Raw genomic sequence first — 23,530 nt, forward strand, 5'->3', positions numbered from 1 at the left:
TCAATAAGAAACAATATTTTTATTTTTATGACATTCATAAGTGTCATTTCCGTGATCTACATGAATAAAGTGTTTTTGAATTTGAATATTTATATCACTACATAATATTATAAAATAAACTTCTCTGCCGCGTCTGTCCGTCTGTCTGTTCGCGATAAACTCAATAATAACTGCATCGATTTTCATGCAGTTTTCACCAATGGATAGCGTGGTTCTCGTGGAAGGTTTTAGTATATAATTTGTTAAGTTTTTATATACATAAATGATATTTATTGGAGGTGGCTTTCAACGAAAACACTGTCTTAACCGTTTGAGATATAACTAAATAGTGTATGGTTGGAGTTGTGTATCTTATACAGGTATACATAAAAGTTCGCGACCGCATATGTCTATCTCTTAAGGATAACATATTATCTATATACTAATATATAAAGCTGCAGTGTTTGTTTGTTTGTTTGAACGCGCTAATCTCTGGTACTACTGGTCCGATTTGAATGATTCTTTCAGTGTTGGGTAGTCCATTTATCGAGGAAGGCTATAGGCTTTGTTTTTTTTTCAAAAAACAACACAAGGTGTAAAATCGAAAACCTATTTTTGCGTGCGCTGCAAAACTATTGACAATAGAACAAAATGATGAAAATCGCGTGAATTATACTTTATATGGCAAAACAACGTTTGCCGGGTCAGCTAGTCTATTATATAAAATTCTCGTGTCGCGGTGTTTGTATTTTTTTTAAATTTTTTCGTAAAACACTACTTATTGTACTATCAAGAAGGTATACCTAAAATTTACTCCGCATCGTTAAATAGTTCTTCCATTTCCACATAACTCATGGATTTTAAACTTTCTATTACTACGAATAGTTTTCACTTTTCAAGTTTCACTTTAAATTCGATCGGAGATTCTGTTTGTAGATGCGAAGCCGACATCCGTAGAAACGTCTCGCGGAAAGCCTGTTTGAATCAATTCAATTTACCACTTGGAGGCTCCTTTGCACAGGAAGCCGGCTAGATTATGGGTACTAAAATGGCGCCTATTTCTGCACCTTGAGACACTTATGTCTCAAGGTGCAGAAATAGACATTACTGTGTTTCGGTCTGAAGGGCGCCGTAGCTAGTGAAATTACTGGGCAAATGAGACTTAACATCTTATGTCTCAAGGTGACGCAGTGCGGCTCAAAATTTTTGTGATTTTCAAGAATCCTGAGTGCCACTGCATTGTAATGGGCAGGGCGTATCAATTACCATCAGCTGAACGTCCTGCTCGTCTCGTTCCTTATTTTCATTAAAAAAAATCAATGCTAGCAGGGAGGATGATCTACTTTTTTGGGGCCGCGCTCTACTTTGCATAGGGCGGGTCGTTACCATATATAAATAATTAATAAAATAAAATTATGGCTTTCCCACGGCGCTATGGGATTATTTCTGAGCAAAATCGGGTCTAATATAGGATTTGCTCTATGTTGCCATTTGTGATAATTTCCTGCTGGGGTTGATACATAGATAGGGCTACCCTCTCGTAATTTGAAAAGTCCGTACAGAAAGTCTGATATGTCGATAAAATACTTATTTGATATTAGTATATATATGTAGTTTTATTACTATAATCCATCTAATTAAAAGTATTCGGACAAGTGAAAAAGCCGGACAATTTTTTTTATATAATAATAATAACATTGACACACTCTTACACAAATTATCTTGCCCCAAACTAGGCATAGCCTGTACTATGGGTGCAAGACAAAGACAGGATGTCTTTGTCTACTAATATTATAAATGTGAAAGTTTGTATGTCTGGATGTATGTTTGAACTTCTTTGACACAAAATCTACTGAATAGGTTTTGATGAAACTTTACAATAATATAGCTTACATACCAGAATAACAAATACGCTATAATTTATAAAACTATCGTGTGAATTATACAAAATATAAAAGAAGTGTGATTGTTACTAATGAATACAACTAGCGCCATCTCTTATCAACTAGCAAGGAAAACATAAATACAATTTATATGGCAAAACAACGTTTGCTAGTATTTAATACAATATACTTACTTAAACATACATAAATACAAATAAACATCTATGACTCGGAAACAAACATTCATATTCATCATATAAATAATTGCACCTATCGGGTTTCACTGCCTAAACAAGCACCTCAGTGTGGTCGGCATCAAAAATGATAAAACCTGCAGATTCTGCCTTGAGGCTGATGAAACACCTCTTCATCTACTCTGCGATTGCGGCCTACTAATGCATAAGCGTCAAGAAGTTACTGTGGTTCGTAAAGGCTTCAGGTCTTGACGACGAGCTATAGTATGAGTAGCGAACACAATTGTTCCATTACTAAACTAGCTCAATATCCACCCTCTTCAAATAATAATAATACTGGGTTTCGAACCCGGGACCTCTAACTTAGTAGGCAGGGTCGCTAATCACTAATATAAAAGGGGGCAAACGGACAAGAGGCTCACTGGATGGGGAGAGGTGAGGCAACCGTTCATAGACATGAGTGTATGCTCTTTTTTGAAGGTCTTTAAGTCGTATCAGTTCGGGAAAACCACAGCCGGTAATTGATTCCACAAAGTGTCTGTGCGAGGCAAGAAATATCTTGAAAAACGCGCGGTTGCGGAATGCCGGACGTCAACGTGATGCGGGAGATATGTTGTATTTTGACGTAAAGTCTGGTGGTGGAATTCGGTTGCTGGAATCAACCCGAACAGCTCCTCTGAGCATGTGATAAATGCGTTAGAAGATGCAGAGAGAACCCACGTCGATGATTCGAGCCGCTCTTCGTTGCATGCGGTCAAATGGAAGAAGGGAGTGGATCGGGTTTTCGAAAAATTGTTTTTTTTTGTGATAAATGGAAAGAAAATATATAAGTTTTATAACAAAACTATTTTTTTTTCGCAATAATTCAAAAGTTATTTCACAATAAAAATTAATTTTTGTATCCAGTACCGAAGTAAGGAGATTTGCGACTAAGTATAATCCGGCTAAGATTAAAAGCGAATAGTTACTAGCGAAATCTCCTTTGTTTGCTAGATTATAGCCGTCATCTGTCAATGTGTCAACAACTGCACGTTTCATACAATCGAGTGAATCGCTTTATTCCTTAGAGTTTCGCTAAGTTGTAGTAGAATATTTGTATCCATCAACCGTAAAAGGCATAAAAGGCATTTATTTTCTCAACAAATGGGTAACCGAATTCATAAGTATTGTTAATAAGCATTTGATGTGTGATTTACGTTACTATAACATTAATGAATTTCTTAATGATACAACAGGCTATTTAATTATAAGTTTTATTTTACTTTATTTATGACAGACTTTGTTCTGTATATAATAAATAAAATAATGTTTTTATATGAATTTGTCAATAATATATCATAACATCAAAAATTACTTCGTAAAATATGCACCCTGCTGTCGTAATGAAATTGTTTCACAGTAGAACTGTCAAACCGTGCGTCAATAAATTCTCTCATAGAAATTATGTATGGACACATCAAAGGAAAAACAAATTTGTTTTTTTTTTTATATAATTTCGAGCATTTTCATATTTATTCACCTTTTAAACCTTCTCTGGACTTCCACAAATATTTTAAGACCAAAATTAGCCAAATCGGTCCAGCCGTTCTCGATTTTTGCGAGACTAACGAACAGCAATTCATTTTTATATATATAGATAACTCAGAAAAAAAAAGCCCATTGAGTTTCGTGCCACCGTTCTTCTCAGATCTGTCACCTGAGGCATACTATTTCGAATTGTAGTTTTTGACGTTCAGTATGTGATTATAAATAAAAATATCTGAATTTGAATTCGAATTCGAAACGAGAACACAAAAATATCTTATTGACCGTCGTTTACCACCCATTTGAAATTCGAATAGTTTAATTGCAAATAGGATTTTAAAATATCTCTATGACAATTACAATCTTCCATACCATTCGAAATTTAAATTTAAATTCAAGTAGATATTATTATTCATTCCAAATAGTATTCTGAAATCACTTATCGAATGTAAAACTCTTTCTACGAGTATATGATCTCCATCACACGCGCAACAAACTCAGCCGGATTAAAAAAAAAGTAATACATACAGAAAATATTTACCTTAATTAAGAAGCCTCATACATAAGTGGCTTAAGCTTCATTTTCAATGATGTAGCATCGGATATTAATAACCATCTCATTAATTTGAACTTCGGTAAAAACATACTTAACTAGTAGGTAATTGAGAAACTCGGTTGAACATACATTATGAAACATATACGGACTTACAAATGTACTTGGTATATAGTTATACATTACATTAGGGATTGATCTCCGCTGCGCTCCAACTAGATACCGCACTACCTAAGAACAATAGCTTTTTTATTACACGCAACTATTAAACACTTGTGTCGTGACAACTTGACACTCACGCCCTTATTCATAATAGTCTGCTAACTTAAAGCATTGCTAATTCTCACTCTGTCTTCTTCTATTGACCTATGTTTTGCCCTGTACTTTCCCCGGGGCGTAAAAAGAATAGGGGAGTCCCAGGCCCATGGGTGTCGTAAGAGGCGACTAAGGGCTTTTTAGAAGTGGGAGAGTCACGCTGCCGTCTTATGACGTCAGCACAATCGGGCCAGACTCGTCCGGGCTAATTACCACACTCGCACAGAATACCGGCGTAAAGTAGCGGCCTAGTGCCGCTATGTTTCGCATAGGTTAGTGTCGAGGACCGGAGGCCATCCCTTCCCCCCCCCCCTCCCCCCAACAAAATATGAGAGCGGTCTGTAAAAAGATATTACCCCAGGAGGGTACCGGCTCTACCAGAGCCGGAGAATCCCTCCCCGAGCACTCTCGCTCGGGCTGCCCTTCGTATTCTGGGGTGGGCACAGAACCGCGCATGACCGAGGACAAACGAGGCAGTATCACCACGGCACCCCGCTCCACGCTCATCGTGGACTTTTGCAATATCAGGGGAATTCACACCAATTTAAACGCCGTCCACCACCACCTTGAGACGGCGCAGCCGGCCTTGTGTTTCCTTACGGAGACACAGATATCTCGACCTAGCGATACGTCATATTTAACGTACCCCGGGTACAAAATCGAGCTCAATTTTTTGCCTCATGCCGGGGTATGTGTGTACGTTAGGGAGGATATCTGCTCTCGCCGTCTCGGCAATTTTGAGGGTAGGGACCTGTCTACTCTCTGGCTCCGCGTAGATTTACACGACCGCGTCCGTATTTATGCGTGTGGCTACAGGTCCCTTAGTGGTAACGCAGAAACCAATCATCTCATGGGCTGCGTTCAAGCGGAAATTGACGACGTGCTTGCACAGATCCCCTCCGCTGAAATCGTAGTCTTGGGTGATTTCAACGGGCACAATGCCGAATGGCTTGGATCACGTACCACAGACTACGCAGGGCGATCTGTTTCATGTAGTATTATTTTTACAAAGATCTACTACGCAAACCGGCATTTAAGTTTCAATTATTAGCAAAGTTTAACAGAACATTTGGCACGTCAACACATTGTTCGATACTGGCTCGAGTACGCCCACTTGGGCGTAGTATTAATTGCCGCACTTACCGAATACGCATGCGGTATCTGGTTGGAGCGCAGCGGAGACCAATCCTTAATCTAAGAGTAATACCAGAGAATAAACTATATAGCTGACAAGACTGTCAATACAATGATAATTCTGAAGTTTTCCGAATGTCAGGCAGCCTTGCAAATTCACCAGGCTCCTTTGCACAGGAAGCCGGCTAGATTATGGGTACCACAACGGCGCCTATTTCTGCACCAGTGGGAGGCTCCTTTGCACAGGAAGCCGGCTAGATTATGGGTACCACAACGGCGCCTATTTCTGCACCAGTGGGAGGCTCCTTTGCACAGGAAGCCGGCTAGATTATGGGTACCACAACGGCGCCTATTTCTGCACCAGTGGGAGGCTCCTTTGCACAGGAAGCCGGCTAGATTATGGGTACCACAACAGCGCCTATTTCTGCACCAGAGGGAGGCTCCTTTGCACAGGAAGCCGGCTAGATTATGGGTACCACAACGGCGCCTATTTCTGCACCAGCGGGAGGCTCCTTTGCATAGGAAGCCGGCTAGATTATGGGTACCACAACGGCGCCTATTTCTGCACCAGTGGGAGGCTCCTTTGCACAGGAAGCCGGCTAGATTATGGGTACCACAACGGCGCCTATTTCTGCACCAGTGGGAGGCTCCTTTGCACAGGAAGCCGGCTAGATTATGGGTACCACAACGGCGCCTATTTCTGCCGTGAAGCAGTAATGTGTAAACATTACTGTGTTTCGGTGTGAAGGGCGCCGTAGCTAGTGAAATTACTGGGCAAATGAGACTGAACATCTTATGTCTCAAGGTGACGAGCGCAAATGTAGTGCTGCTCAGAATTTTTGGGTTGTTCAAGTATCCTGAATAGCACTGCATTGTAATGGGTAGGGCGTATCAATTACCATTAGCTGAACGTCCTGCTCGTCTCGTCTCTTATTTTCATAAAAAATAAACGCGGGAAACGTTATACATCCGAATAAAGGACACTATCCGTAGTGGGAATAATTTAATAAAAGTAATAATAATCTAGATTTATTTTACCAACAATGGTAGTCTCTTAAATTGGTATCTAGATGTTATGTATTGAAAATAGTGGCGGGTACTTGTAACTTAAGGCGAAGAGTAAGCAGAAAACCCGTATACACGGTGTTTTTAGACAAGTTTTGTGGTGAAAGTATAGCATTTCGAGCTATGAACACTACTTAAACCTGTAACACATATCCTTAAGTCTTATTTGTAGGTTGCTAATGCTTGCTGTTGGTTATAGTTAACATTGCCGAGCCTTTTTGAACTACCACATTTCTTTGAAGTCAAACAAGTTTTTTGGCATGGCGTGACGCATTTTTTTGGTACTTCTCTCAGAAAATTTATTCTTATAGCTTGTACTTTTTTGTGTAGGTTCATTTATTCAGATTAGTAGTGAATAACGAGGATTGTAAGCATTTAAACTGTTTTCCACCCAAGAATTTTGAAAATATTGGCTTTGTTACATAGATGGCGGGCCGGCAGCCGTGAACTCATATCTCTCATGTCGCTGGCATTTAGTGTCGCCTTAATAATAACTGCAAAACGTATTATTTTCAGTTTCTATGTATCTGTATAATATTTGGTTGCGCGGAATATATGTATTTATATTATACAAAATGCTCACAGAATACCTTTATTTATTTATGGTGTATGTGGATGATGCAGCAACTGTACTCAATAACTTTTGTATTAATTAACATTTACTTAATTGACTTACTCGTGTAAGACATCGACTATTTGACGTTTGAGTGTGTTTGTTGCATCATTTTGCATTTTACATATTATATTGTAATTGAAATGATCTGTAAATCTTGATATAAAAGAGTGGCAATGAGTTTCTTGCTACTTCTTCTCATTAGCTCAACCCTTTACGAAGTAGCGGTAGATTCAATAAGAAAAATATTTAATTTTTTTTGACATTCATAAGTGTCATTTCCGTGACCAACTTGAATAAACTGATTTTGATTTGATTTGATTTGATTTGATTTGATTTGATTTATATTTATATCCTATTATCCTACTCCTCCTTCAGTATCCTCTTTACCGCTTCTATATTCCATTTCTTAATGGCAGCGTACAAGGCCACAGAGATGGCGCTAGTCGTTCACAAAAGCCTTCAACACCGCTAATTACACGAATTGAATCGAAGGACGGACGTTATTGCTTTCGAAGTGCCGCTGAGTGCCCACTACCATAACATATTGAGATTCGCGTAATCACCGCAATAATTTTATAAAATAATAAAATACCTGTGTATGTGTATCAAGTTTTACACATAGTGTTACCTACTTGGAGATCAGCTGGAGACAGAACGAGCTCATCAAACAAGGTAGGTACGTTGCCTTCCTTCTGCCATATTACAATATAATCCTAATTTAAGTATATACTTATTTCCTACTTCCTTAATTTGAACCAGCGCATACAGTCCACAAAATTCCGCAACACCAATATTTACATCATCATTTAAATTAAGTTACAAATGTGACCTACATTTTTGTACAGTTTTTTTAGTAGACTAGTTTAATTATTACTTTTATTAAGAAACCTAGTCCAATTGTCCTTCTGACGTTTGAAAGTAATCTGTACGTCCGGTTCGACCAACCAAAGGTTTTAGTAAAAGAGAATTGATATCTCCCAAGACTGCTACGTGAAGCCATCGAAATTAAAAAACACCCAAATTTCAATAGAGAAGATGGTCTAAAATTATCTAACACCTGGGATCCAATAAGCACTTAATTAAAACCCATGACTACACATACCAAAAAAGAAGAGGACACTGTCAGTAAATTTTGCCAAAAACCATCTGTGTACAGCAAATACCACCTCCGAGGAAATAAATGGCGCTAAACTTTATAATGACAACTATGACAAATATTATCTTTGACTCACTACATCTGCAGTCCCCCTGAAAAAAAGATTTTTAAAGGTCTTGAAACGTCGGGTTAAACACCTAATGTAAAACCGTTACAATTACACGCGTTTTAATCCTTTAAAAGTGTTTTATTTAAAAGTAATCTGCGAATTGATTGCGTACATCAAAAGCTACAGAATTTGCATTACCCCCTTGACGTCGCAGATTGTTCAATCGTACAGGATTATTTTCCGCGAACCTTGTAGATTCTCCGCGTCTTATAAAATTATACAAAATACGTTGTTAGAACAATCTTTTCCGCATACTCGGGCTTTAAATGTAAACGTCTATTATAAATTCGAAATTTATGACTTAAAATTCCAAAAACATTTTCTACTACTCGTTGAGCTCGACAAAGACGATAATTAAATTGGCGTTTCGTATGATCAGTAATTGATTGTTGTGATGGATAAGGTCTTAGCAAATTATTTCTTAAGGCGAAGGGTAAACAGAAAACCTGCAAACAAGGTATTTTAAGACAAGTTTTGTGGTGAAAATATAGGATTTATAGCTATGAACACTACTTTATCCTGTTACACATACCCTTAAGTCTTACTTGTAGGTTGCTAATGCTTATTGTTGGTTAAAGTTAGCACTCCAGAGCTATTATGAACTACCAGTTTTCTTTGCAGTTAAACAAGTTTTTTCTCGGCATCATGCATTTGTTTAGTACACTACTATCATAAAAGTTGTTCTTATAGATTTTACTTTTTTATGTAGGTACATTTTTTAGGTAGGTTATTCAGATTAGTAATCAATAATGAGGATTGTAAGCAGTTTACGCCTGTTAAAATGTTACATTTTCGACCCAAGTATTTTGAAAATATTGGCTTGGTTACATAGGAGCCGTGAACTCATATCGCTCAAGGTCGCCGGCATTTAGTGTGGCCTTAAAGGGAAAGCTTCGTCTCCTAATATATATTACACATGGCATCTTTACAGTCGATCCAGGAAGATATTTATCACCAGGAAGCTGGAATTTATATTTTAATATCGCTTTTCCCATTTTTGATTTCAACAATACATCGCCATCACTATCTTTACCAAAAGCGCCCACGTTAACGGCAACGAAGTTATAATTCGCAAAGCCAAATGAACAATGGAAAATGTTTTTTTATTATTAAAATACAGGGAACCACTATTTGGAGGTGCTACAATCGCGACATGTTTCCGGTCAAGAGCACCGCAGCAATTAGGAAAATTCCACTTATTCCAAAATTCTTCAATATTTTTTTCCCATTGTTCTATTGACGACCTGTATAGCCGAGTGGTTAGCGATCCTACCTACTAAGCTAGAGGTCCCGGGTTCGAATCCCGGTAGGTGCAAGCATTTATATGATGAATATGGATGTTTGTTTCCGAGTCATGGATGTTTAAATGTATTTATGTATGTTTATATGAATTTATGTATGTTTTTAAGTAAGTATATTGTATTAAATATATCATTGTCTTGTAACCCAGAACACAGGCTATATATGCTTAAATTGGGGCAAGATAATTTGTGTAAAAAGTGTGTCAATATTATTATGTGTCAATATTATTGTAGGTGTGGCAAAAAATATCCGTAACATTGTATTTATTATAGCATCACAAACATCAGTAACTGCTCGTTTCACGGAGCTTAGTCCCATACGAAAACTAAAAGCTATCGAAGTAAAGGAATCGACAGTCGCTAAGTAGCTATAATGAAGAATGTAATAATTAATCCAATGTAATGCGATAGTGTCATTCATAATCGTATCAGCCTATTTTCAGCGGTGGACAGCAATATACTCTCCCAATCCCCAATCAATTACCAACGCGATCGGTCCAATGCGACGATAATGACATTAATTAATTAAAATTTCATTTTACAGCTATTGCTTGTCAACAACGATGGCAATCTCTTATAGACGCATACAGGTGGGCTTTAAATAAAAGGCGTATTTTTAAAACTATTAAGTTCTTTAACATCAATTCCTGCCTTATCGACTATAGATGAAAATTATATAAATTAACAAAAATCATATTTTGCAAATTGATAAATTGAATAATTTTATCAAATTAGTGTAATGTCATCGGTCCTCGATAAATCTACAAAGTTTGAACGAAATCTAGCCGTTTAAAGTGGGTCAAAATCGCGCCCAAAGAAGTCGGTTACAAACATACAAACATACAGGTGAAGCTAATATAAAGCGTATAAAAAGGGAAAAGTATACAAGCAGCCAAAAAGATTAATCCATGGAAAAATGAAAAGGCTTTTGTGGCTCCCTTTTTCATGGACAGAAAAACTCAAGATACCATTGAACTTACAAGCGATGATGAACAGTCTGACAATGCCGCTGAAAACCATGTTACAGAACCCACCGTTTCGGAAAAGCCCAACGCGGACATTGAGATTGATGATACTACTGCTAATAGTAGTGATTTATCAGACAAATTTTCTAATGAGTCACAACAAATAAAAAAATCCGTTAAGCTAAAAGCCATAAAGAGAAAAGCCGGTCAGAGCCATCAGCATCTGCTATATTAATGGCAAAATTGCTCGATGACTAACACAAACTTGAGCCACTCCAAAGACACGACGAATTAGATCGCTTTTTTTAATATTTCTGATACTGTTAAGAAGTTCCACTTTCGCACGACACGCCACAAATTAGGATATCATCCCCACCATCTGGATGTGTGGCGGTCCTCCACAGAGTGGTTTTCAAGGAGCTTTCTTCCTCGTACTACTAAGTTTCCTTGTGCGTTGTTTCCGGGACGATACGACATGGGTACCTTCAAAAAAAGCGCGTACAACTTCCTTAAAGGCCGGCAACGCTCTTGTGATTCCTCTGGTGCTGCAAGAGAATGTGGGTGGCGGTGATCACTTAACACCACCAAAAAGAAACAAAAAAGAAGTTTTCACTGTATGTCAAGCTCTGGCAAAAAATAAAATATTTTCTCTTGTACCTTCAATGGAACTACAACAACTTGCCCCATCAAGCTCAACTCCACACACTTTTAATGCGGATGCATTCAGCAGTCAACAAGTACTAGTGCAACGCCAATGCCGACGAGTCCTGACTCCTGGGATGACCAGACAAGCCAGCCAATGCCGACAAATTACTTTTACCATAAATACAATTCAATACACACTGCGACAGACGAGTAGATACACTGCGAGTTTTTCTCTAGGTGTTAAACTTTCTCTAAATGTTTCTTCCAGTGATGGTGTTTTCAATCTGTTTTAACAGTTCATTAAATTGAAATGACGTCAAACGAAAATACATATAAAATTTTCTTCGTCATCAACTGAGTGACGAAATAACATCCAGTATTCTCCCTCGACTTTTCGTTTTTTTAAAGCGGCGAGAACCCAGTATCGTCTGTTATTTTCTTTTTCTTCCTCGTCTAAAGCAATGGCTATCATTGCCAATTCCCTCATTGTCAATTTTCTAACTGCCATCGTATCGTATTAATGCGAAGAGTAAGCAGAAAACACGCAAACATGGTGTTTTTAGACAAGTGTGGTGAAAGTATACCATTTCAAGCTATGAACACTACTTAATCCTGTTACCCATATCCTTAAGTCTTATTTGTAGGTTGCTAATGCTTGCCGTTGGTTATAGTTAACGCTACCGAGCCTTTTTGAACTACCACTTTTCTTTGAAGTGGAACAAGTTTTTTGCCATGGCGTGAGGCATTTTTTTGGTACTTCTCTCAAAAAAGTTATTCTTACAGCTTGTACTTTTTTGTGTAGGTCCATTTATTCAGATTAGTAGTGAATAATGAGAATTGTAAGCATATAAACTGTTGTCCACCCAAGAATTTTGAAAATATTGGCTTTGTTGAATAGATGGCGGGCCGCCAGCCGTGAACTCATATCGCTCAAGGTCGCTGGCATTTAGTGTCGCCTTAATCCTCTCAAAAGATCTGCGACGCGTCTGCCTCACACGGAATCAGGTGAATTACTACAAAAGCGACAACAGCACACAGGGACCGCTCGGATATGGCACTCGGATGATACGAAGATGATATGCGGACCCTCCCGTCACTAAAATCGTTACGCACGGGCATGTCACGCGGATGATAATGAGATGATATGCTGACGCTCCGGTCATTAAAGCCGATACATACGACTTTGATACGTAATTGATACGCGTTGCTTGTCGTGTCTGATACGTTCATAGCACGGCCATGGTATGTTGTAGTGGGTAGAGTCCTTAAACCAATCAAATAAAATGTCCATTAGCAAACATTTTGAATATTCTTGGTTTATTCTCAGGTATAAGTTTATACGAAGTTTATTTCACAAATAAAATTCGAAAACAAAATTTTGTTATTTTAAACTATCTAAAATTAATTTATTTATTATTTAAAATTTTATTATTAAATCTAAACAATGTGTTATGTTTTTAAAGTGATAACCCTTCTAGGATTAATACACAAATAAAATTTGAAATTTTTTTTTATGAACGATGCGGAAATCGAACCCACGACCTTTGGCGTTCCGTGCCAGTACACTACCAACTGAGCTAACCGTTTGAGCTTTCTTCAACTCTCAGGTTGTGACTTCATCATTTCATTTGTGTATTCATTCTAAAAGTGAGGGTTATCACTTTAAAAACATAAAAAATCGCGATGTTTATTTGTAAGTCCGTAAGATTGATAACTTAAACTGCCTTTCAAATTGTGCAAGTCACTCTTATATGGGAACTTAAAATACATTAAGGGTGTATTGTTGACCCCAGAAACTAATTGTTCAGAATTTATCCCCTGTTATCAGCCCGAGGGAGCAGCTAACTAGGAACGGCATCAGTTTCGCATCCGGCGGACACGTGCTTATCATAAATCACTTAATAGTTATAGTAAGGTGACCATAAATCACTTAATATATTTAGTAATTTGGAGAAAATAAATATATTTCTTGGATAGAGACTAAAGAATACCGCAGTGTCTGAAGACGAAGGTTTATAACCAGTGTGTTTTTTTTTTATGAAAATAAGGGACAAGACGAGCAGGACATTCAGCTGATGGTAATTGATACGCCCTGCCCATTACAATGCAGTGCCGGATTCTTGAAAAATCCCAAAATTTCTAAATGACAATACAATTGCGCTCGTCACTTTGAGACATAAGATGTTAAGTGATTTGCCAAGTGATATCACTAGCTACGGCGCCCTTCGGACCGAAACACAGTAATGCTTACACATAACTGCTTCACGGCAGAAATACACGCTGTTGTGGTACTCATAATCTAGCCGGTATCTTGTGCAAAGGAGCCTCCCACTGGTGTGTTTTGCCAGTGATGACTTACGGTACGCAGACGTCGTCGCTACCAATTGGCCCTAAGAAAAAGCTCATGGTCGCACAGAGAGATGTTTGGAGTATCCCAGCGAGATCGAATCAGAAATGAGGGGATCCGTAGGAGAACCAAAGTCACCCACAAAGCCCAAATGACTGTGAAACTTAAGTGGCAGTAGGCAGGGCACATAGATCGGTGGCAGTAAAGTTCTTGAATGGCGACAACGTACCGAAAGACGCAGTGTTGATAGGTAGACAAGATGCACCGACGATCTGGTCAAGATTGCCGGAATACGTTGGATAAGGGCAGCGCAGGACCGATCGTCCTAGAGACTTTTGAGGGAAGCCTTTGTCCAGCAGTGAATGCCTTTCAGCTGTCGATGATGCTGATGATAATAGAGACTAAATTCGTAATAATTCATTCCAGAATGTGGCAAGACAACATCTTTTGAGGATGCCTCGTGTAGAGGCAAAACACGTGTCGATTTGATTGAAGACAAATCTTAGCGGAATTTACTCTCAAGAAGGCTCATAACATTTGAAAAATTATGGATTTTAGCTGTAAAAATTCCGTGTTTTTAGTATTCCGTTTTTCGTGTGAAGACTAATTTACGTACAGACACCAAAAATCTATTTTTTTTTTTGGGGTATGTTATACAGCGTTACTTCGGTTCTTAATTATGATGAATGGACTCGTTATAAGGCCCCATTTAACCTCCTTTCAGCTTTACGGTTAGTTTTGCAATAACTTGTATATAATGAAAATGTAACATTTACGTAAAAAATACAAAAACACAGAAATGGAGGACCACTAAATATCCAGATGTTGGTGATGACATCTAATGGAATTCACCGTGGTGGCCAGGACCAGCCTTTCCTTACCTCGCCATTTTTATAATTCCATATGTATATGTATATATATATATACCACTGGACTGGCGGCTGTCAAAGTGCTTTTGTGCATGTTTGAAATTCGCCATTTTGTTGGCCATAGCAAGAGTCTGCGGTACTAAAACTAGTGATGACAACCTCAGCAAACATCGATAGATGTTGGGAAACTATTCACCAATAATTGTGTACTTTATTAAGTTGATTCTTGAAACATAAATCACACGGAAAACGAACGAAATTAATTCAAAATGCAAAAATTCTTCAGAGTATTGTACGTTCATTCGCAGCCATTTGTATTATACATCAAAATTAGTTCTCTTGACGCTCGCGAGTGGCGCTTCAAATAGGCACAAAAAATTTGCTGTCTAACATATGGAACAGCCTGTCCAGTAGTATTTATACACGTCAGGCTTAGTATATTAAGAGTCTGGGAACTATCGGACCCTGAGACTGCATATGCTGGAGATACAATAAATCCACGGATTAAAGTGCTACCCTAATCCCTAAACATAATAATAATGCTTCCCTTAGTAGCAACACAATTTCACATTTCTTGCCGATTACAGTTTAAAAATCTCCTAAAAAAAACAAATCATATGCACCCTTGCCTTTTGATCTGCGAACACGCGTCGACCCGGCACGTGTCGGTATCGTGTCGTGTCGCGTGTTCAACCGGTCGTGAGATAGTCAATTATTTGTAGCTTTGGGGTGGAATTTATCTAACTGTAAATCCAAGAGATGTTAAGTTGCCTACGACCCTGTTACTCGATGAACACATATTGGCTTTTAAGATGTACTTAAGTTGACGCTTCAGACCCACCATGATATAGTTAATATGATCTCTATTATATTCGAGATATCGAAAAATTCTAGTAGTGTACAAAAAGTAATTTATTCAGAAATATCAGTGAAATGTTGTTGGTCCATCTACAGGATCTACTTTACAGTTGATAACTTGCTCAACCCCAATAATATCTAGCAAACCGAAACTTGAGATGTCGCTCTTTAAAATTTAAACAATTTGTTATATTTTTAAAGTGATAACCCTCACTTCTGGGATCAGTAGAATTTAGTTTGTATGAAATGTAATAGTAATAACTATATTTTTTTACATTTCGTTGTTTTAAAAAAAATTATTGGTATTTTGTTATGAAAATATTTTCATATATTTGACGCTCGCCTTTTTATAACATATCTCGATAACAGAATGTAATCAAATTATTTTTACGTAACGAAATAAACCAACAGTGCCAGAACAAACAATTTTAATCAATTAAATTGTTTTTCAGACTCGAATGTACAAACCGAACCGGTGAACAGAACGGTTCGTTTATTATAAACGAATTTGCAGTTGCAATGGAATTTAACATATTTCTGTACATTATTCATATGAATAAAATGGAACAGGATACGATTTTCGATTCGCTCCAATCATAGACCAAGTATGGCTCCAATGCTCCAAAGGAGCTAATAATGTTTGTTGAGAAACGTTTCTAAAATGACAGCTGTCAATTGGATTTGATTGGACATTGACATTGACAAGAATGATTGAAGGCTTAGTAGCATTTATTTTTCCCAAAATTGATTCCTCTATATATTTATATATTTGAAGTCACTTCTAACACTACCACCGTTTTGGAAACTTTGCGAGCATTCTTTTTTGCGCACTTTTTAATAAAATAATATACAACATTGTACTGTCATTGTTAGTGCTATAAAATAATCATAATTTAGTCCCAGGCTGTCCGCACACTTTGATATTCAGCTGTGGAGTAGTAGGATTTACGACAGACATTTTTTATTAATCTATTTAAATTTATTTATAGATAATACCTGAACCTTATATTTAGAATTGGTCTCCACTGCGCTCCAACTACTGTAAGTAATACTTCAAAATATATATTACAGTAAATAATATACAGACCTATGTTCAATTCTTAGTCTAAGGTTTCAAGCATGAACATGATTCCTCAATTAAGTTTTGACAGTTAACTATTGACAGGTTAATTTGGCGGCAAAACAATATGTCAGTGTCAAACACCGTGAACGTATGATTGGAGCTACTAATAATGGTTATATAACGATGTGGGTACTTAGGGTACGGGATTAATTACTATAAACAATAAATTTTTAAGGATTCTATTTAATAATTATGTTAAATTCGTTAACGATTTCCTTGTAAACATAAAAAAGTACATTGTTTACCAAGGGAGATTGTATTTTTTTATGAAAATAAGGGACGAGACGAGCAGGACATTCAGCTATTGATAATTGATACGCCCTGCCTATTACAATGCAGTGCCGCTTAGGATTATTGAAAAAACCCAAAAATTATCAGCGGCACTACAATAGCGCTCGTCATTAAGTTGTCAAATCCCATTTGCCCAGTGATTTCACTAGCTACAACGCCCTCATACCGAAACACAGTAATGCTTTAACATTACTGCTTCACGGCAGAATTAGGCGCCGTTGTGGTACTAATAATCTAGCTGACATCCGGTGAAAAGGTGCCTCCCACAGGTAAAAATAAATATTATGTTTTTATTTAAGAGGGAACAAGCGGGCTCATGAGTACAAATAATTTGGATAAGTATAATTTTCCGCTGCATCTGCATTAAATGTAACTCATTATTATTATGCAGACTATTATAACCAAGAGTATGTTTCGTGCCGCCATTTCAATAAAAACGCATAAAATGGCGGCAAAACCACATGTCAAACTCATGTTGACGTGCCGTTGAGAACATTTCGTTGCAGCTAATAGTGTGGTGGTTTAACGATGTGCTTGGTGAGTATTCAATCGCCAGAAGAATTTAATTATGTGAGAGTTTACTACAAGTTTTATGTTTTGGTCATTATTCTGTGTGTCTATAAACTTTACGACAATTTTATTAGTGTCTTGACGTTGGATCTTTCCAGAATATATTTTAGATAAAATAGTCGAGATAGGACTTGTAGCTCACTTCAAAATACTTAAAAAAAGACTCGCATACACTTGAACCATTGACCTTCAATAAACAATTAGACTCAAAAAATTTCTGTAGCAACTCTGCCTACGCGTCTATTAAATAATTATAATAATAAATTCTTTATTACCATACAAATCATTACAAATATAAAATGAACAATTAGGATACGCGATGAAATAAAAGGCAAAAGAAAAGTCTCAGCTTCACCTGACATGGAATCATGGATTTATGTTTCCATGCAGCGCTGTTTTTCAGCCATCCCCTCCTCCCTAAGGTGTTGAGCGGGTGTGGATGTATTGTGGCTGCCCGATTACTTAAGCTATCTTTTTTTTATAAAATGTAATATTAGAAAAAAAATAAGTGTTATGATTACCCTTGCAAGTGTATGTAAGTGTGTGTGTGTGTGTATGTATGTGTGTATTTGCGCATGTGCGTGAGTGTGAGCGTGTGTTTATGTCCGTACACAGAAAAAATCTTTTTGAGAAAGATATTTCCAGTGGAAGTGGTTCAATTTCTCCGCAGCAAGTTGCTTTTTTAGTAGAGCAAAACGGTATTTTTTTTAAAGGACTCGATACTCACTTTTATATATTACATATTACTACGATATTATATATTACTACGATATTACTATTGAGCAGTGTTTTTGTTCAGTCGTGTTTCGACCGCGCTTTGAATACAACGCCACGCAATGACAAAGTTTTCAGTGAAAACCTGTCCATATAACAGTATGGCCAAATTTAAAAAGGATGGAATATCAGGTCGTATTTCAGGTAATAAAGCCCCTTTATACTAACAATATTATGTAACTTGTAATTAACTTGATATTTTTAATAATTTTGCGTAATAATTCTGCGTGATATTTCAATTGCTTAAACAAAATACATCGCTAACGAAATGTGCGAAAGAGAAGTCCTTCTCTTTCCCACATTTCGCACCATAATCAGCTCTGAACATTAATCCTCTCTAGGTATACCAAGAGCTGGCGGTTAATTATGCCTATCTCCATGATTTTGGAGAGCAGGGGCCTGTACTTTACCGGATCCGAACTGTCTCCTTTTTTTTGGATCGGATGGACAAGAGCTGACTTCCATGAGTCAGGGACTTTTTTGTATGAGTGCCGGAATAAACGCGTTAGCACCGGCGTCAACTCAGGGAAAATTGGTGAAAGCAGCATGATAATCGGTGCTGTAGTTTTTGAGTTTATCGCGAACAGACCGACATACAGACTCTGCGGAGGACTTTGTTTAATAAAATGTAGTGATAAGTAATAAATAATAGTTATGAAGCGGAGACGTGGACACTGAAAATGGCCGACAGAGACCGAATAGTCGTCTTTGAAATGTGGTGCTCGAGAAAAATGCTACAGATTCCATGGACCGCCCTTCGCACCAACGTGTCTATTCTAAGAGCACTTAACGTCAAAACTAGACTTTCCACAATATGCCGAAGTAGGATGCTGGAATTCTTTGAACATATTGCTCCTAAAGAGGGTCATAATCTGGAACAGCTGATGGTGACAGGCACGGTAGATGGCAGGCGTCCCAGAGGACGCAGTCCCACGAGACGGTCGGACCAAATACGATCTGCTCTAAACTTCTAATTCCATGATGCCCTTCATAAGGCTAAGGATCGCAGCAGATGGAGGGGAATCGTACGGGAGAAACTGATGCAATGGGGAAGTCACAACCTTCAGTAATGAGGAAAACGACGCGAGGAAGAGGAGAAGTGATAAATAAACAACGAATTATTATATCTGTATTATTGATTGATACAAAGGTGTTGTGTTTTGATTCTGATTATTATTAAGATTATAAATATTAAGTAAAAAAACCGTGTGGTGTCGTGCGACACCGGATAGGAACGAAGTTTCTTATTATAAAAATATAAAATTTACTGATTTAATAAAAAATATGGGCAGTTTTCACTGAATTCCACTGTCTCAAATAAAAAAAAATGTGTGTGTATATGTAACTTATGCATGCACGCAAGAAGTTATAATTCTTTGGCGTAACAAAACAAATCCTTAAAAATATTTATTTGTCGTACTATTCTACGTTTGTAGAAAGAACATTATTGTAAAAATCGTGAAATAAATTATTGAATATTACCATATACGGCTGTATTGGCTTGAACCCTTTGCCTGTCCTAATAATGGACGAAGAAACCAAAAAAAATAATTATTGTCGCAAACGTCTGAAAACTTTTATTTATAGATGTCGTTGAGCGCGTGCAACGTAATAGTCACAGAAGTTTATCTTCAATGACAACAAAAAGGTTTTACAGTACCTCATTACGTTTTGCTTCCTTAAAAAGGTAAAAATCCAATTACTCTCTAAAAATATAACATATCCGACATCTTAAGTGCGTCTCCGTTCCGTTCAATACTCAAAGGATTGCTCTCAGTTTTGACATAAATTTAGCACAGGTAAAGAGTTATCCGAACGTTTAAGATTCCTGAACGCTTGATTTATTGGTCTAAGAATAGCAAAGTTATTTCATTTCGAACGAATTCCGAGATATATTGGATTTTGAGTCGCTTCCTATCGTGTCTACTTATCTATATAAATATCGGAAGTTATTGCCTTAAAATATTAAACGAAGGGAGACGATTTTCTGCATTTGATGCGCGAAAAATCTGTGGTCTATATTTTATAAAAAAGAAGTAAATGATTCTTCTTCTTAGAAGACCTCATAGCCTAATCATTAGCAACCCTTATGTCTGAATCATTGAGAGAAAAATTTACAGAAATTATTAACATCTTGACTGTTGCTTCTCAATATATTTTTGATAATGTAATGTATGTTCATAGGCACATAAGTGAATTTGCTAGAAACTGTCATAACCATAATGTTAATACCAGGAACATACATAAGCTTATAATGCCTACTACTCGGCTAAGTCGACTTAGTAAGTCTTTTGTGTGGCGATGTATATGCTTTTACAACAAGATCCCAGAAAATGTTCAAAACAAAAGTATTACGATATTCAAAAGAATTATTGTTAAAAATCGTTTGGGTGGTAAAGTTACTTTAAAATAAACGACTTTCTTAATTATAACACAGATTGGGAATGGAGCGACCGCCCTCAGGCTACTAAATAATAAGTTTAATTGTACGATATTTCTTTGTAACTATGCAACCATTTTTAAAAAAAAAAGCCGCTGAGTTATTTGCGCCCGTTCTTCTCAGGTCTGAGGCATTCTTTTCGAATGGGTGGTAGATTTTTGCTTTCGATACGTAATTTTGTATCCTATTTTGATAAAAATATTAGAAATTGAATTTGTCTAAGCTAACGGTCCCAGTAAATGGGATTATTTGCATCATGAATATGATATGCAACGGGCATAACTTCGGTTTGGTCCAGTGTAGGAAAAAGATAAATATATATTTGAGATGTGCTAATAGTCCCGGACTCGATGGTATACCTACCTTGGTACCAGATGTCTTAGGCCTCGTGCCGCACTCAATTAATATAATTTTAATTGAAACGGCACGAAGCGGAACCAAGCTAAAAACGTCCCGTACTCCACCTGACCTCATACCGCATTATTTGCCCTATTTCAGTATGTTACGAGGTGAATAAGATCCCATATTTTGTGTTGCCTATAACTCCAAAACTAGCTAGCAGATCCCAGGACTACTGTTGGTTAGGGTTCATTAATTCATTGTCTATATTAATAAAGACCAACATTCTTATTTATATTTGATTTCGCGCCAAAAATGGAGTTTAGTCTGTTGAGGGAGGTGGGGTCTAATAGACCGCGTGTTGCCCCAACGTCTGGTCACGGTGCGTGCCGCAGGAACAGAAAGTATGCAAAAATTTGTGCTGTTCAAGAAATAAGAAAGACACTGGGACACATATCATCAGTAAGTATTTTGTATTTTATTAATTTCAATGTAAAATAACACGAAGCGTATGTTACAAAATTTTAAAGATGCCATTGAGTGTCAAGATGCCACGCACACAAGCATCTAATAGTTGCCGTAATAAAAAAGCTATTATTCTTATGTAGTGTGGTATCTAGTTGGAGCGCAGCCGAGACCAAATCTTAATGGAAGAATAAAGCTAATAATAATTTTGACTTACCTCTTTTATTCAAAGAAGTGTCTACAAGAACTGCAAGGCTATGCTGCAAACTGTTCTGAAACAATAATAAAAAATGTGTTATATCAATGTTATACATAACCTATAGATTTACTATTCATGAAGCAAATTGGAATATTTTTTATATTCAAAAAAATTTTAACAAAAAAAAATTTGGAAGGCGTGTCATCTTTACGCGCGATTTAAGTAAAACTTAATTATAATTAACTTAAGTAATAATTAACACATACATAATGTATATACTTTTTTTGCTTATCTGAAAGCTCATAGACAAAATATGTTATTTTCGTTTGCCCTTGTTTGTCCCACCTATTCTAGGACATCCAGTATAGAACAAATATTCTTAAAAAGTTGAAAGACAAGAAGATTTAATTTATAACATTAAATATATACTTACATTAATTAAAGCCGTGTTATTAATAAATGATTGAATAAAAATAATTAAATTATTAATATCACACATATCAATATAACGTTGTTATTGAATATTTACGAATATGGCTGTATGGGCTCGGACCTTTTGCCTGTCCGATGGATGAAGAATAATTAACGAATGTCGCAAACGTCAGACTGAGAACTTTTATTTATTATTTATTACAATGTACACATAATAATGAACAAATACACTTGGAGATTTTCAGATATTATTAATTTTATTTATTAAAATTTTAAACCATTAATTTATAATGTTTAAAAAAACGTTAAGTTACCCCCAAGTCACTCCTAAAGAAGTTATACTTCAAAAACAACCGACTTCTTGGCTCCTTGCGTCGCGCGTGCGACTCAAGCACATCTCACCTACAACTATGACAAGTAACAAACCTACCATGGCTGACACCGACTTCAAAGATAACATTTATTGATTTGGAATAGATTTTTGCATTCGTTTGATTTATTGTTAATTTTTTGATTTTTGTGAATCTGAAGAATACCACCACCAATAAACGTAAGCACATTGCAATTTGATTACATACAGCAGATATTCTGCCACAGATCGTACACTTACTGTAAGTCCTTAAGGAGTTCCATTGATCATCATATTCGACTACGACAATTACTTGACCATAAATATGTGACGGTAGGTGACTTAAATGTCCAGATAGCATAAAAAAGATTCGGCCGAGTATCGTTAACTTGCTCCTAAGAATTGAAGATTTCCGTTACTTTGTCTTGGTTCGCATCACCAGAACCTAACCAAACTCTCACCAAACTACCTTTGTAGTATATCCTTTCCAATAAAAAAAGAATCATCCTAATCGGTTGGCGCGATATTTATAATTTATCGCGCACATATTTACAGCAAATTAAAGACTTTTATGGTTTTCGCATGGTTGCCAGATCTGGACCACACGGGAAGCACCAGTTTTCAAATAAAACAAGAATTATCAAAATCGGTTAACCCAGTCGAAAGTTCTGAGGTAACAAACATAAAAAAACAAACCGACGAATTGAGAACCTCCTCCTTTTTTGAAGTCAGTTAAAAATAGGATTTGATATCGCTTATAGAACGTCACAAACAAGCACCCATTCGAAAAAGTATATGAATATGGATTACAATGTTAATCGCTCCATTCCCAGTCTGTGGTATAATTAATAAAATCTTTTATGTTATAGTAACCTTTACTACACAATCGTTTTTTAACAATTATTTTGAATTTCGTAACACATTTGTTTTGTACATTGTCTGGCATATTACCGCCGAATTCACAACCACTAACGAGGGGTATGTTCCGATATGCACTGGGTGCGCTGTACATTATACTGTGAAGCCGATCCTTTA

At 36.9% G+C, this 23,530-nt stretch overlaps 1 protein-coding gene across 1 annotated transcript in view; it reads right to left on the bottom strand.

The window, feature by feature from the left end:
• The window catches only part of LOC126974068 (lachesin-like), an 88,279-nt gene that overhangs the window by 62,258 nt on the left and 2,491 nt on the right, over window positions 1-23,530 (bottom strand). The window contains exon 2 of the mRNA XM_050821460.1: window positions 21,733-21,787. Within this exon, the coding sequence (XP_050677417.1) occupies window positions 21,733-21,787 (55 nt within the window). The remainder of the gene's footprint in view (window positions 1-21,732; window positions 21,788-23,530) is intronic.

The sequence above is a fragment of the Leptidea sinapis genome, chromosome 2 (assembly GCF_905404315.1).
Source record: "Leptidea sinapis chromosome 2, ilLepSina1.1, whole genome shotgun sequence".
Lineage (NCBI taxonomy): Eukaryota > Metazoa > Arthropoda > Insecta > Lepidoptera > Pieridae > Leptidea > Leptidea sinapis.